This window comes from Papio anubis, chromosome 6 (genome assembly GCF_008728515.1).
Source record: "Papio anubis isolate 15944 chromosome 6, Panubis1.0, whole genome shotgun sequence".
NCBI lineage: Eukaryota > Metazoa > Chordata > Mammalia > Primates > Cercopithecidae > Papio > Papio anubis.
The window spans coordinates 92,343,867-92,361,240 of NC_044981.1; the positions used below are offsets into that span (position 1 = coordinate 92,343,867).

Sequence of the window (17,374 nt, forward strand, 5' to 3'; positions counted from 1 at the left end):
ATGGGATAATTTAGGTGACATTTCGAAGGAGACTTGTCTGAGTGAAGTGCATCAATAATTGGAAATGAAAGATTATAATTACATTGATGAAACAAAGCATTGTTAAAATAGCCACATCTGTTGAGTGTTATTACCCAGAAAAATCTGTAACCCTGTTCAATTTGGACATCTTAGAGGGGGAAAACTTGGGAAATCAAAATGACATTACTCGTGTTTTAACCTTGAGAGGAGTTTATTATTATCTTTAACCCAAGTCGTAGTTTTCTATACTGACAGTACTTGATGCTTATTTTTCTTTCACAAGTCAGTGGCATTCTCAGAACTAGGTGAGACAACAAGAGAAAAAGGTGTTTTTAAGGCTTTGTTTTGAAGGGTGCCTCATCTAGTTCTAAGAATGTCAGAACACCTATTTTTAAGATGACTGCATCCACTATAGACTATCTCCATTATCTCCCCCACAAACAGATATCATATAATTATGTATAATGTGTATAATTTCTGTGCCAGAGGCATGATTAAACTGCAGTGTGGATGGGCAAGGGGTTATTGACGAGCCAGGGAGCCACGGCGGTAGCCAAAACTAAGACTACGTTTCAGAAATTCAGATGATTGAGTCTCAGCTTGTATCATCATTGGCACACAAGACACAGCTCTTGAGCATGACATCCCTAAGCTAGGCTGTGGGTTGTGTGTGGTAAATACGCCGACTCTAGGTATAAGGCTAATGGTTTTCTCTCATTCAAGAAGGTATAGGAGAATACAAGTGAGTCTGGGTGGCATTATTTCAGAGATAGGCTTAAATCTACTCTAAATTATAAACAAAGTACTTCTTGTATGAACTTTGGTCATTTATTAGTAGTACCTTCCTAATTGAGATATTGAGAGACACCACAAAGGTGATGGCCACTCTGCTGTAGATGAGACCTGCCAGGGGACATCAGTGAGGCCAAGACTAGTTGTTCTCTTGCTGCCTTCACTGGTTTGGGAAGGGTGGGCTGCAAGGCCACAGGGTCAACACTGTCCTCAGACTGCCCTCCTTCCTCCCACTCATGTCCTAACTGCTTGATAATTGCCTTGCAAATGTAATTACACTTGAATATAAACCAAAATAAAACAATATTTGCCTTTCCCATATTTTTACCCCTACCATATTTGGTAGTTAATCTCGGGAATAACCATTGAAGGAACCAATTAGGGGAAAAGGCCACACAGAAAGACTGAGTTTGGGGAATACATAAAGTTTAAAAATTATTGAACTTGAAAAACTAGTGTTTATTCCATAGCTAGTGTGATATTGGGGACACATTTTATGGCTCTTCTTCTGTTATTTAACTTGTCATTCACACTATGAGAAACAAATAGAAGGAAAAAGAGAAGCCAAATAGCTCTAAACCAAAGGAAAATAAATACTATTTAAAAATATTCCCCAAAGAACAACAATGTATGCACCATAATTCTGAATAGAAACTAAATTTCAAGTGAGAAGCAGTGTGACAGAAATGAAACCTTTTTAGAAAAAAAAAGAGAAAGATTTTCTTTTACTCAAGAGAGTTTCTTGTTGCTGAGCTGTAATTTCCATTCAAAACCACTGCCGCTACCTGGGTACTCACATTTTTAAGTCACAGAATGTAGGAGAACTGAAACAATCTCGTAGTTAGGAAAAAGTATCATTTGAAAAGATATTAAAATCTTTTGATCTAAGTAGCCAATTGATAGAGGAAATAATTCTCTGTTGGACTGAAAAAGAAATTTGGGGTGGATTGATTTTTTTGTCACAGAAGAATGATTATGTTGTACTTGTTCAGTAACACTTTCAACTCTAGTCATTATTACCAATTTTCCCACACAGAAAACAGAATGATCACTGGCTTTACCTTTATGTGTATGTGTCAGAAGGCCAGAAAGAGAAGGGGACAATCAGGGAGACCTGTGAGGTATGAAAAATGGCCTGATTTGGACAAGGTTCAGAATTGGATAGACATATTGGAAAGACATGGGCTATTCTGTTTTTGCCTAATTATAAGCAAACAGAAAAAGCTCATGGGCATTCTTTCATTAAACATACATGTATTAAGCATCTGCTCCCTACTGGATACCAGGGACACACAAGGTGTGAAACACAATCTTTGCTTCCAAGAAGCTTAGATTTGGTAGAGAGAGATAGATCTGCCGTCAAAGGGTGCTTGCAGTGACAAGTGATGTGCTAGATATGTTTGCACGGGACAGACTAGAAGCACACAGGAGGAGGTGGTCAATTTGAACTGATCCAGGGAAGTTGAAAAGATGATCTGGTTTCTTCATTCAGCAAGTGCAGCTTGAATGTACCTGGCGTTGTTCTAGGCTCTGAGGATACAGTGGTGAACAAACCAGCAGCTCCTTCCTCCCACAGAACTTACTGGGGGATCAGGGGAGGAGACAAACACATTATAAACAAATAGGCAAATAAATGCTGGAGATAATTATAGGTGGTGACAAACTCTAAAACAAATAAGATGGAGAAATGTGACTGCGGGTGACATGGAGAGGAAGGGAGATGTGCTACATAGGGTATTCAGATGAAACAAGGGAAACACAAATCCTCCCCCATAGGAATTTTGCTTATGCTGCTTCTTTGGCTTGGAGCATCTCCCTGAAATCCCACCATCATCCTGCTTTAAAATGTAGGTTTTGTTATTACTGAGTTATGGTGAGGCCAACAGATCAGGAGACAACTCCCATTGAAAACATGGTTTGTTTCTGCTCCAATAAGAGGGCACAGACCACACCTCCAGGACCACATAGGGAAGCCCCAGGGTTGGTGAGGAGGTGGAAAGAGTGAGGGGGGAAAAGTGGATCAGAGCCTTTATAGTGGTATCTGCAGGAAGGAAGTGGGCAAGGCAGGGTTAGCAGGCTTATGATTGGCTAGTTTGAAAGTTTCCGTGGGTTCTAGAGAGTAGGGGCTGGCTTTGGTTGTCTGGTACTTGGCCCTGGGATGATGGGGACAGAGGACTATTGCCTTCTGGAGTGTAGAAGCCACATAGAGGAGGTGGTTTAGAGTAATGGTTCTGGATTGGTTACTTTGCATATGAAAGCCGTTTGCTCTCTCAAAGAATTGGCTAGCCCTGGGAGGGGCAGTCTCTTCCCAGTCAGTGAGACCCCAGGTGCCAGAACACAGAGAATACAGAAATAAAATGTTGTTAATATACATCCCCATCCTACCCTTTGCCAAGTGAACAAAGGGTGCTTTTCCTTCAACTCTCAGCACCAAACGGCTTCTCAGGGAAGCCTTTACTAACTTTCTACACCAAGTCAACTCCAAGTTAGCCCTTTACTAATTCCAAGTCAAATCCCTGTTACGGACACTCAGAGTCTATATTCTACTCTTCGTAGCTTTTACCTCAATTATAGTTTTCCATGTAATTGTAAGGTTTTTAGATTTATGGCCTTCTCTTTCAGTAGACTATATATCCCATAAGACCTGGGGATTGCCTTTGTTTGCTCATCTGTGTTGCCAATTCCTGCTGCAGTCCTGGCACATAGTGTGAATGTGTAGGTTGTTGTCATGGCTAGAGCCAAGCCAGGGTGGACAGGGTTGCTGCACTGTAGGATGTGAAGATCGCAAAGTCCGGGTCATGGAAGGCTATACAGTGTTACTGAGTTTGGACTTTTTCCCAAAAGCAAATCGGAACTTATTAGTGGGTTTTAAACAGGTAATAAATATGGCCAGATTCTTGTGAAAAGACAGGATGGAGAGTTTGCTACTGGAAGCAAGAATGGTAATTTAGGACACCGTTGCAAGAAGTCCAGACAGGGGATGATAAGGGACAGAACAAGAAATACTAAAGAGGAAAAAGAGACAGGACTGTCGATTGACTAGATAAAAGGGAGGAATATGGGCCAGCTTTTGGGTTCTTGATGTGGGTGTCTAGATGTGACTGTTATCTAAGAGAGGAGATACAGGAGAAGATGCAGGCTATTATAAAATAAGCTCAGTTTAGGCGGAGCACAGTGGCTCACGCCTGTAATCACAGCACTTTGGGAGGCTGAGGTGGGCAAATCATGAGGTCAAGAGATGGACACCATCCTGGCTAACACAGTGAAACCGTGTCTCTACTAAAAATACAAAAAATTAGCCGGGCGTGGTGGCAGGCACCTGTGGTCCCAGCTACTCAGGAGGCTGAGGCAGGAGAATGGCGAGCACCTGGGAGGCGGAGCTTGCAGTGAGCCGAGATCGCACCACTGCACTCCAGCCTGGGTGACTGAGTGAGATTCCGTCTCAAAAAAAAAAAAAAAAAAAAAAAAAAAAACACCAAAACTCAGTTTGGACATGATGAGTTTATGACTGTGGGATACCCAAGAGACAGCATCTTCTTATAAGCAGTTGGGAAAATGAATTCAGAGCTTAGGAGAAAGATGTGGGTTAGTTGTATAGATGTGGCAGGCATTAACTTGCAATTAGTTTTTATCTTAATTCTGTGGTTTTTATTTTGGCCACCCCCTCTTTCCCTGAGTTAATGGTGTGCCTTATTCAAGACTTGAATATCTAAAGAAAACACATGCTTCATTTTGACCTCCTTGCATCGGTGGTTAATCATGGTTTATGGATCCCAAACAACAATCCTCAAATATACTTTATTGTTCTTGCTCTCCCCGGCAACCTACTGTGTACTTTCCACGTGCCAAACTTTTATGGTAAGTGCTTTTCATACGTTATCTTTATGCCAACCCAATGAGCTCGTTGAGCTCTTAAATTTGTACTTGGGGGAGGCCGGGTGCCGTGGCTTACACCTGTAATCCCAACACTTTGGGAGGCTGAGGCAGACGGATCATGAGGTCAGGAGTTCAAGACCAGCCTAATCAATATGGTGAAACCCCATCTCTACTAAAAATCCAAAAATTAGCTGGGTGTGGTGGTGTGCGCTTGTGGTCCCAGCTGCTCGGGAGGCTGAGGCAGGATAATCACTTGAACTTGGAGGCAGAGGTTGTGGTGAGCTGAGATCGTACCACTGTACTCCAGCCTGGGCGACAGAGCAAGATTCCGTCTCAAAAAAAAAAAAAAAAAAAAAAAATGTACTTGGGGAATAACAGAGATTCAGTGACTGACCCACGACCCCAGCCAATGGTGTGTCAAGCTGGATTTGAGCCGAGTCTGCCTGCCTCTACCGCCCTTGCTCTTCTCTGCCTGCCTTGGTTGCCTCCAAGTGCCTGTGGTGGCTGATGGTTTGTTTGGTCCTGAATGCAACTCTTCTCTTTTTTCAACATATAAAAGACTTATTTTTTAAAAGTCTAGAAGTATATATACAAAAACATTAATAGTGATTATCTCTGCATGGTGAAATTATGACCGATTTTTGTTTTCCATACTTTGTATTTCCTGAATTTTATGAAATGAGCATTTATTACTTTTTATAACTAGAAACGGCACTCTTTCTATAACAGCAGTATTTTTTGTTTCCCATCCACAGTACTATTGTTGGGCATTTAATGAAGTGTATTGCTTCCCACCTTCCCCCATTACATTAATGGAAAGTTTAAAAGCAGCATTATTGGTGCTTGTTTTGCTTACACATGGTTTAACCAAAAGGACGAGAAGCAATGGTTTTGCTTAAGGCTTACAGAGCCCATCTGCCCCAAAAGGAGGAGTGCGTGCTATGTTAGCATTGCCTTGGGATGAGTTTTCTTTTTCCTTCAGCTCCCCGCTTTATACAGTTATCTACTGAGGTGCGAACTGTGCACCTCAGTATAGAGTTCTTAATACTCTTAGATAACTAGAAAGGGAGGAAAGTATATTGAAAATTACTTGGATTTATAGAGTGAAATGGCTATCTGATAGCATTCTGCATTCCTCAAGTTATTGGAAAAATATTGCTCATAATTATATTAATACTTGTAAGTTAAAAGTGAGGGGAAAGTAGGAAACAGCCCACTCTCATTCTACTTGACATATGTAAATTTTCTTTCAACAAGTGTCCTGTATCTCTGATTTTTGCGGGGGTACAGTGACAAAGGTACAGTGGAAGCTGTGACTGTCTGGAGGCATAATTGTAGAGCCCTGGCTATAAGCTTGAGACTGCAGGTAAAATCCTCCCAAATTTGAAGGATTTCTGCAGAAACTCTTCAAAAAGGTGGGAAAAATGGAATGTTTGAGGCTGAGAAAAAAAAACAAAGAACAATTACAAATCATCCATCTTAGGTGGATTCAATACAGAATTATTCAAACAGGAGTCTTTTCTGTGAGATTTCCTCATTTCCGGAGACCTTGTATATAAAACTCTGGGTTTTAGTGAAGACAGGATGGGTTGTTTTGACTTAAAGACCTACTTAGTTTGAAGTTTTAGAAAAAGAGCAGAGTCAGTCTGTCTTCATACAGTCTATGTCATCTAATCATGAATCTCCGTTTACCTGCCCTTACATTATCTTTAGTAGAGAAAAAACTGTAAAATATGGTAAGGGTAGAAAAATCAATTGCCCTCATTAGTAAAATGTCTCTAGAATGTTGCAAAATAACATTTCAGCCCTTGAAACCAGAGACCCCTTTCACTCCTTTTATTAAGATGTCTTTAAATATATGGGTTTTGAGAGGAGTAAAATGAGGAAAAATTGTGAATTCTAGAATAGCCGTTCTCTACGCAGAGCCTTATAATTGTGATTTCTGTTTTGTTTTGTTTTTTTGTTTTTTAACACTAGCCCTCCCATTTCTCCCACCTCTGTGATGAGAACCTTGGTGAGTCCATCTGAATTTCTTGCCTGCTCTTTCTTGGATTGATTTCTAAGAGATCTTTTTTCATTTTTATTTTTTTGGCACCCAGGAATTAAATAGCTTTAATTACTTGGATCTGTACAGACTTGCTGACCTCTTTAACCTCACTTTGTTGGAGAAGGCAGTGATCGATTTCTTAGTGAAACATCTCTCTGAACTCCTGAAGAGCCGCCCAGAAGATGTTCTAACGCTTCCCTATTGCCTGCTTCAGGAGGTGCTGAAGAGTGACCGCCTGACCTCCCTGAGCGAAGAGCAGATCTGGCAGGTAAGGGCGCTGTGCACGGTCCTCTTCTGGCACTGAAAAGGCATGCCATGATTTTAAGTTAAAGGATTGAGGAACAATTACCACTATTTTAGCAGCTTTGGTCCTCATGGAGTTGTTTTAGAAGTCATGCTTCCTTGATGGACAAGTGATTGGAGAACACTGGCCCTTGAGGCTCAGAGCCCTCAGCGGACTCTACAGCTTAACTCAGGGAATTGCAGGGGCGATCCATGAGACCCTCAATGTGGCTTCCCAGAACCTAATATGGTCACATCTGAGTCAAGGGATTTTTTTTTTCCTGATAAAAATTGTTTCTTAAACAAAATATGACAAAAAAATGGATTGTAAAGTGATATATATGCATATTTAAGACCAGTAGAATCAGAGTAAATTTGGGCCTTTGCTGTAAACAATTCAGAAACATTTCTTTGTTGCAATAGAGAGCAGCTTGGATCTTGAATGAAATGAAGCTCTTCTTGCATAGCAGTGGAAAAATCTCCATCCTTAGCTCATTCTGCATTCATTGCTATTTTCCTAAGCCCTGCCTTTTCGCCTGACATAGCATTCTTTTCACATTGTGTCATTCGTTTGTCTAGAGGACAGGAGGATGTTTTGTGGTTTGAAGTTGATTATTCAATTTAAATCCTCTTCTGCTCATCCCCAGTGACTATTCCTTGAACAATCCACATGGCGTCTTTGGGGAATATTCAGAGAGCCCATCTTCCTCCTCCCTATCACAGCCTGTCTATCTCACTCTCTGAAGCACTGGCTAGCCATTTTGTTACTTCTAAGGTGCCATGCCTCCAAGATTTCACGATCATTTGAAAAATAATTATATACAGACTACTAGGGAAAATTTAAAGTCTTCTATTAGCTGATTAAACAGTGAATCCCTGGTATCTTATCAAGTGATATTTAGAGAGTATTTTAATTCTGGCCAAAATAGTCATATAGGTAGCTATTAATTATTCAGTAGCTAACTCTACTCACTGATTTTTTTCCTGATACCTTTCTGCCTTATTTCATTATTCGTGTTATTTTAATCGGTAACTTCCCTCTTCATTATTGCTTCCACCAGAGGGAATTAAAGAGCTGCAGTGTCCTGAAGGCTTCTGGGTCCCAGGCTCTTTGCAAACTTATTGACAGCAGGCCTGAAAGAATGGCTATTATCACTGCATGTACCAGATGAACAAAATGAGCCTTCTGTGCCCTACTCAGAGTCACAGAGCAGAGCCAGCCTTCAAATTTAAGTCTGCTAACACCAGACCCCATGTCTTCACTATTGCACACTGTCTTGATAAAGAAAATATAAGGACCAAAAAGACACTAAAGAATAAATTTTCGTGGCTCCTTGGGTATTTTTGGTAATGTTTGTTCAGGCAGAGGTTGAATAGGTTGGCGAGGATCTGTTTTTGGTAGAAATTTCAATTATCTGTGGCTCTCTCTTATAAACACAAATCAGCAGAATTTACTTTGGTCAGTTCAAAGTGGGAAGTAGCCAAATTTTCTTCACTTCCCAAGGGAAAAAGAAATATTTGGAATGAATCCTGCATTTAATTTTTTCTAACTGAATTGACGTCTGAGGCTAACCATCCTTGTGGCTTCTGTCTCTTTTTGTGGTGCAGTTAAAGGCACTGCCAGAGATCGACATGGTAATGTGCAGATGGCTGAGTGTCAAGAAAATTCCATACTGTCCACTTAAGAGTTATCATAATTGCCTCTCTAAAGGTTACTAATATTATAATGTAGAATTTTAAAAGCTGGTTTCTGCTGCAGGCAATAATTTTTTTAATACCTGGTCCTCAAGAAAGAATTAAAAGACTCACATAAATATTATCAATTTAGGCATTAAACAGGCAATAAGAAACTGTTTTTGCTTTATCTTAGTAAATAAGTATTTCCCTCATATTCAACCCCATAGAGAAAAATCAAATCAGACCAGCTATTTTGCCTCAAGTGTAGTTAAGTTCATCATTTTTGCTGAGGTTATACTAGTAATGCAATATACCATGGAAGAATCTAATATTCAGCCCAGGGTAGAGATTGGGTATGCCAGAGGATTAGTGTCAGGGTGCTTTATAGAAGTGAAACTTGATGGACAGGCTGGAGACAGATCTACAGAATCTCATTAAATTGCTGAATTGTTCATTACGGAACGTTCTCACTGTAATAAAGTGCTCATTGACTTTAACAAATCCCCATCCCGTGTCTTAAAGAAGAAGAGTGAAGCAAAGGGTGTTGGGGAGGAGAAAGGAAATTGGCACAAGGTAGGACAGGTTATAGAAAACTGGATGGAGGGGGGCGTGCTATTTGATTAATATGTGCAACCAGTAACTTAGGTGAGAGCATGGTAAACACACACAGAAGGCAGCTGGCTCTTCTACTATGTCCTGATAATGTAATCTGGGACCATTCCATTTTTGGTGAAAGATCTAATTTTCATTATTCACCAGACTTCATGCAGTCTGGCTCTGAAGACCTGTCATAAGAACCTTCAAATTATCCTCACTGAACCAACTCTTTTTCACTTTTTCCTGCTGTTCCTTACTCAGGCCCTTTCCTCAACAAAATGTGCTGTATGCAGACCACAGTAATCATTCTGTGGATCTGCGAATCTGTAAAATACCCCAAGATGATGCCTTGGAACTGTTCTTTTTTTTTCCATCTGACCTTTTTAAGCTTTATTCTGAGTCTTTTCTCTCACAGAAATCTTCTTGGTCCCTCGCAGACAAATTTTTATCCCTTCCATTTCAAGTCTGAAATGACTTGATCTGTTGGTTAATTTCACTCTATATTTAGAGGTAACAGAGAGAGTTGTACACATACATACCTTAGAATGGATAAGGACATAGAAGTTCCCTGAAATATATTGTATTTTAAAAATTTAGTTCAATTCAGCTCAACAATTTGGTTTTAAGTTTCAAGGCCAGCAATTTATCAGGTTCCAGATGAAAGACACCAAATTGGCTATTGGGTTCAAAGAAAGGAGACTAAAACCGAACAAATCAGCTGAAATGGAAATATGGGACATGAGGTCACTTGCATTTGTGACCTGGCAAATCTCTATCCATTTGATTTTGCTTTCGGATTTTAGCTCCCAATTAGAACTTCGTTTCAGTAGGGCCCTGTTAAATATCTTCTGTTAGATTTTGCATATATTTTCATACTGTTGAGCCAGCGTCTTGCCATAGGAGCTGGGGAGTGCAAGAAATGGGGAGACGTTGGTCAAAGGGCACAAAACTTTCAGTTAGAAAATAAACAAGTTCTAGGGATCTAATGTAGAGCATGGGTTCCAGGGATATGTTCATTAATTTGATTGTGGTAGTCATTTCCCAGTGTATATGCATATCAAATCATCATGTTGTACACCTTGAATCTATACAATCCTTCTCTGTCAATAAAATATTTTTAAATAAGCCAAAACATGGCAATTCTTCATTAAAAAAACTTAGAACACATAGAAATAATTCCATATCATTCTCATGATTGAATCTGTTTTCATTTTCATAGGAAGTGCTGAGTAATCTCTGTTTTCTTTTCAGGAACATGCATTTCCTGCATTTTCTGCCTTTAGGTTCTCTTTCACCAGAGTGAGAGGGAGATTACTGTTTTCCATGGCAGTACAATTTATAGAAAAAGCCTGAATATAACATCAGTTCTTATATACAGTAGCATAGGGAGAAAGTATGGCTGCCCACCCATCAGAATGTACTGAGCACCTACTAAATACCCAAAATTATGCTAGAGTGGAAGGAAGGCAGAGGACAGGTCTGCCAACTCCGTTTTCCTCTCCCAGGCCTCCTCCCAAATGGAGAGAATCCTTCTGATTTTCAACCATAAGTACAGCTCTCTGAATTTTTATTTTATCTCCAAAGTAGCCGAAACAAGAAAGATATTTAAAAATGAAAGAAAACAGCTCTGGGTGTGATGGCAGGCACTGTAATCCCAGCTACTCCGGAGGCTGAGGTAGGAGAATCAGTTGAACCGAGAGGCAGAGGTTGCAGTGAGTGGAGATCGCGCCACTACACTCCAGCCGGGATGATAGAATGAGACTCCATCTCAAAAAAAAGAACAGTACTTTTCTTACTTTATTAACCTTGGGGTTGAGGACACTTCCTACTTGTATTCTGGGTCTCACTTTGCCTAGACTTAAGTAGATACTAAGACCAAAAAATTCACTGGCTATGTGAGTGACGTCAAACAAGGTGAGACCTCAGCAGGGAGGGTTGCCTTTATTCTATTAGGTTGGTGCAAAAGCAATTGCACAAACCTAAATTATGTCCTATTTTAGTGTGGCAAAGAGGGACCATGTAACCTGATTTGGGGCTGGGGCAATCCTGTTCATATTTGTCCGTGATTATCCATCCCTAGAGGCAGAGGCTGTGCTGTAGTGTTTGCATTACCTACTGCCATGTTCTTTTGCACTCTATTAATAATAAACAAAAACAATAATGTAGAGTTTCCATATTAAAATGTATTGAATGGATAATAAGACATCCTACTATTCCTACATAAGGCTGGATTTATTCTAAGAAAATTGATATAGAAAATGAGTTTGGCCTGCGTTTTTCCTTATATTTTTGTTAGAAATTTGCTTCCCTAAGTCATACTATTAATTACATATTCATTTTATATCTTGAGAGACATAAGCCACATATTGTTTAGTCAACAATCTCAAATGCAGTGGTTTGTTGACATGCTCCTCCTGGGCTTTTATGTCTACCACAGAATCAGCCACGTTACAGTTTGAATTAATCATTTTCTTCAAAAGGAGTCCCAGAAGTGAACCCAAACAAAAAGCTACTATCCCTTTATAGTTGGAAAGTAGAGGACACTAGTGATGTACTCAGCTTTCATCTTTTATCCTTCGATGATAAATTGACCCAGATGTACCTCTGGCCAGGAAGAAACAAGGACTTTAAATAGTACTATATGTCAAACAATACTATTAAAATACTTCCAATTTGAATATCACATCACAGTTTTGAGAACGCATCTGCATTTATTATTGCTTTGTTCTCCTGTAGTACAAAAGGGGAAACTGAGGTAACATATCTAGGAATCAAACTCATGTCTTCTAATTCTTGAGCTATGTCTACTTTGGTCTATAGCTTCTAAATTTGTAATAGAAGCTCAGAAATACTCAGGCAATGGGCACAGAGGTGCATCCAATTAATCCTCTGACTTTAACAGGAATTAAGAAGGCTTGATGAGCTGGGCACAGTGGCTCATGCCTGTAATCCTAGCACTTTGCGAGGTTGAAGCAGGCTGATCGCTTGAGCCCAGAAGTTTGAGACCAGCCTGCGCAACATAGTGAGATCCCTGTCTCTATGAAAATATTAGCTAGGCATGGTGGCATGCACCTGTAGTCCCAGCTACCCAAAGGGCAGGTTCACCTGAGTCCAAGAAGTTGAGGCTGCAGTGTGCCGTGATTGCACCACTGCTCTCCAGCCTGGGCAACAGAGTGAGACCCTGTCTGGAAAAAAAAAAAAAAAACAAGAAAACAAAAACAGAAAAAAGAGCATGATCATTCTAGTTCCTTTGGGTAGTGCCCATGGATTGAACAAATCATGGCCTCTGTGCCTGCCTCCATGTCTGTGTCATGTTGCTAATTCTAATTCTGTTAGATGACATATGCCTCATTCATTCTTTCATTCATTCCAAATAGTTATTGAGTGCCTGCTCTGCCCAGCCATGTCCTGTGGGATACTACTATTGCCTGCCATATGACGGGTTCTGGACAGTCAGTAATGGGAAGGACCAACAGGGTCCTGCTGTCGTGGGCCTGACGGTGTCTGATGTGGGGCTTTCTGCTTGCTGCTGTTTCCCACCTGCCCAATTCCTTCCTAGTGAGGACTGACCTGTACCAAATAGCATAATGATTTCTTTGCCAAGTTGGGGCACCATAACGTTGAAACGATATGGGTACAATGGAGATGACATGCTTTTGACTGGATGTTTCAATACCAACCAGTGTCCTTTCACCTTTTGTTCAAGGCTTTGCTTATTGTTAACTCTCAATTGTTGTATGCACCCTCTAAACAGCTTCACAAACATTTGTCAATCCATGTGATGCAGTCCAAGCCTCAAACACATCAGGCTGTGGGTAAATATTTAATCAAAAAATTCTACAAGCTGTGTTCATGTTTTAATATATGGACCTTGGTAACTAGAAATGGAATAAAATACTAAGAACTCTTATCCTCAAACAAATTATAATTTTTCATCATGTTCCTGCCCTTCTTCAATTCTCTTTCATATATGCATGTGTTGTTACTATTATTTTCCCAGATAGCTACTTTCTGGGTATTATTATTATCTAGGTTTCTTCACAATATCTCCTATTTTTTAAACTTACCATTTCTTAAACTCATGAAATTCGTACCTGTAGTCCCAACTTACAAATTTGTACCACTTCTTAATTTTCTTTCTGAAACTTCTTATAGTTTCTCCCAACTACGTATAGTTTTTTTCTAAAAATGTGATGAAGGTATCTCCGTTTCCTTCTTCTTAGATGTTAGTGAAGAGAATAAACAGTGGCTCCTTTGCGTCCCAAATAATGTTATGCCCAGAGGATGTTTTATCCTTTGAGGGGCCCCCAGCTGGACATGGAGTAACGCTGCTATTTCAGGGATTGGTTCTCCTAGTTGCCAGAGCATATATTCAGTCTTTCCTCCTGATCTACATGCGGCTAACTCCTCTGTGAGGGTGCATCCTCCAGTAACTTGACTCGTGGCTTTGCTGCTGTTTGTCTGGGGTGTGTGCCTTTGCGAGACGCATGACATGTTCATTTCAGAGCGGCTTTGCTCCAGCTAATCCTCAGTGCTAGAGCTGTGCATTGCTGAGTAGCTGTGAGGGGCAGTGATTATCAGAAATTACAGGAGACCCAACTTGTGTTCATGTGCTGCTGTTCTCATGAGTTAATAGTTTTTTTTTTCTTTCCTTTTTTTTTTTTAAAAGAATAAGCACAACAGAACAAGGTGATTTATGAGATATGACATATTTATGTTCTCTGCTTCTAATTTTCATTGTGATTCATGTTGTTTCCAGACTGATATTTTTGTTGTTGCTGCTGTGAGAAGGAAAGAGATGACTGGAGAATATTACTTATGCATTGGTGGCCTGCAGTAATATTGCTGCTACCTGGGTTATCAGGGATTTAAAAGTAAAACCCAACTATAAGCCATATACAAGGTAGAAACCCTGAGGCTAGCATAGAAGTCCATCAATAATAATACCAACAATAATAATTCTTTGCAAGCCTAGAGAGCTTTATATTTTAAAGCATTTCACACACATAATTTCTCGTGAGTCTCTCATCAGCCTTGTTAAGGTTGATAAGGCAAGTATGATCCAAATTTTAACTAGTGAGAAAACTAAAGCCTCTGGAAGTTCAATAGTTGACTCACTTCACAGTATAGATTTCAATGGAGCTCTCACTGTATTCTCTTGAAATATACCAACTCTTTAAGAAAACAGAACTTGAAAGTGCCTTATACATCTCATAAGTCAAAGGTTTTTATATATTACTCTATAATGAGTGAACCAGAAGTAGACATTTCCTAATAAATCACCAGTTTTCATTTTCACCTGTTGTGAGACTTTGTGGGAAGTTGCAAAAATGTCTCCAATAAAGTAGTACAGGAAAGTGTTGCTGAGGGTCTTTTTTGATCAGAGCCCAGAAACTCGGGCTCTGGATGGTTTGATAAGGAAGAATGCATAGAGATTCTGGCAGAGGGAGGGAACCATCTTTTATTCCTTCAGAGGACACGATGGTGTAGTATAAAGCAGGAAATGAAAGACGATAAGGGAGGATCTCTTTAAAATCTGATCAAGAGACATAAATTAGAGTAAAAAAGAACCTGGAGTGCCATTATTTCTGCTGCAGTGACACAGACCATGTGGGAAAAAGTCTGTAGGCTGTTTTCCCTATTTGAGACCAGAGATTGGAAAGAACAAATGGAAATGACTGATCATTCCATCTTCATTTTATGCCCAATATATTGAAATTTTAGAAATGTATGCAAAAGAAATTGACAGCGGGGTGATGGTTTAGATATGGGGCTTAAGAGAAAAGGTGAAAGATATAAATTTCTTGAAATTGATAAATGTTAGTCTCTTTCCAACACAAATGATCCTATGAATCCGTTTTCTTCAGTGTTAGGCCACAATCATGCTGATTGGCTGTGTCAGACCATAGAGATTTGCTGTTCTGGGAGTTCTAAAGGAGAGGATGTAAATTTACTTATAAAGTGACCCAGAGGCTCTAGAATTATTTACATTCTAAAGAGATGTCAGGAGAAGCCTCAATATTTATTGTTGAATACTGACTTCCTTAGAAGTGCTTCTCCCACCCTTGCATCCAAAACTTCTGCTACAAGGAAAAATAACACCCTAACTCAACACACCTGGAGGAGACAAGTGGCCATTCTGAGATCATAATCAGGAGAAGCATTCATACATCATTCTTGGGCTTTTCTTACGCTCATAATACAGAGTTATGCATTCGCCATGGTGAGGATCCACCCCTTCGTCTGACCACCTCCTCCTTGTTACGTGCGGTGGCATGTTGATGAACTACAGACCTATTTTGATATTCTGGTAGGGAAAGCATAACCAGGAAGACAAATTCAGGGGAAAAAAAGTCAATGAATGATTCTAAAGTTATGTATCAAAGATTTTGTGCATTGTTCTCCTTTGTCTATAGGAAGAGTTACAAATCAGTATTGGTAAGTGGCACGGTATTACTTATGCTTCAAGAACAGGAGCTAAAAAGACCCCGCACACCAGAGGCTGAGTGCACATATCTTCTTTGTGTGTGTTCTTGTTGATGAGGAATGCCCACATGCTACCTTCTCTGGCCACACAAGGAAATCAGGTAATTAAAGGAGTGATGGATGGTGTGCTAAAGTTTAAACGTTTTAGGAGGACCTATCTTATTAACACTTTAAAACAAGTGAGCATAATATCATTAATTTTGATTAATTCATTTGCTCTTAATATAGCTTTTAATTTGTAATTCCATGTGAATTACAATGTAATTTGGCATTAATTATACTAAATTGACTATAAGTCAGCCAATCACAATGGAAAATTACTCACAGCTGAAACTAAAACTAAACCTCTCCATCCAGAAAGGACGACGCTTAGTTAAGTGGCAAATACACTTTAGGCATCTCTCTCTTTGGCAGTGAGAATGACATTGGACCTGCTGAGGACTGTAATCAATTCCTTATTCTGCCCACTGCTAGGACTACGTACTCTTTGGAGTGAAGCCCCATATCAATCCAATAAAGTGTAAATAATAAAGTAAACAAAGGGGTTGACTTATCAGGTTTGCCAGGTACCCTGAAGAATCTTTTTGCTCCTCTCATCTCATGTAAGTTTTAGGCAATGTAGAGGGGCTGTGTAGTGCTTTAGAATGATTAATTCCACACCCCTTGGATTCTGGGAGTTAGAATAGGCACTTACCCAAATTGGCCTGCTTCTCGTCTTCATGCTCTGTGAAACAGCCAGGAAATCCTGTTTTCAACCCCATGTGTAGTCAGTATCCTGAAGCCACTCCTATTTGACCTATACACAAACTGCCTTCTGGGCAGAAGGAAGTCATGCCTTAAAAAGCCAGCACCACACTGAGAGGACTAAACCCTCAGGAGATGATGGAGCATGTGTCACTCATTGATAAAGCTTGTGGAAGGTGCCCGGGAGCACACAAAAAGTAAAGTGATCCGCTGAGGAATGCAGCACTGAGAAAGTGTGTGAGAGTGAGGATGGATTTGGAAAATACATGTGTTTGAACTACCTCCCAGATAGCTTTCTTTGACAACTGTCTTCTGAAAAACAAAACAAAAACTCTGAGATTTTGCAGAAAGTCATATGCAGGGTTTGGCAATATTCTGCTTGAAGTTCATTTACATATAGGTAGAACTACATGAATTTTGTACATTCTGGATACATTCATGGTGAGCAATTGGCTCATAAAATGAGACCTGGTTCAGAGGCAACAAATTTTGCTAAATATTGCATGGAAAATTCAAGGCTGTTATTTTATAAGTCTTCTTTTTACCTTGTTGGTTATATATCCCATCTCATCATTCTCACACCCAATCTAGCTAATAAAATGGCCTAAGTTTTATATAAAAATTTTGAGTAAAGAGGTTAAAAACTACCCTGGATTCTGAGCCGACAGCCGTCCTGTCCTCTATCACTTACACATATGCAGGTGGGATTCACACAGTACACCCACTTGCAGGTAGACACACGCATACATATTAGATGCATATTAATCTTTGCAGCTAAAAGACTTTCCTTTGTTTTGCAGCACTGACCTAAATCATAATACTCCCATGATTGTCTCGTTGGTCTCAGCATTA

The 17,374-nt window shown here is 39.8% G+C and overlaps 1 protein-coding gene across 14 annotated transcripts in view; it reads left to right on the forward strand.

Moving 5' to 3' along the window:
* KLHL32 (kelch like family member 32) overlaps positions 1–17,374 on the forward strand; it is a 214,905-nt gene that overhangs the window by 150,818 nt on the left and 46,713 nt on the right. For 10 of the 14 annotated variants that reach the window (XR_004184570.1, XR_001901981.2, XM_021936810.2 and 7 more), the window contains one exon: positions 6,789–7,004. The exons of 1 other annotated variant lie outside the window; for it this stretch is intronic. Coding sequence is in view for 8 of the 13 variants with exons in the window: in XM_021936810.2 (XP_021792502.1) it covers positions 6,789–7,004 (216 nt within the window). In the remaining 5 variants the exon portion in view is untranslated. Of the gene's footprint in view, positions 1–6,788; positions 7,005–12,301; positions 15,880–17,374 lie in introns of those variants that run through there. 3 more of the 14 variants (XM_021936813.2, XM_021936812.2, XM_031667693.1) reach the window with 3 other exon arrangements.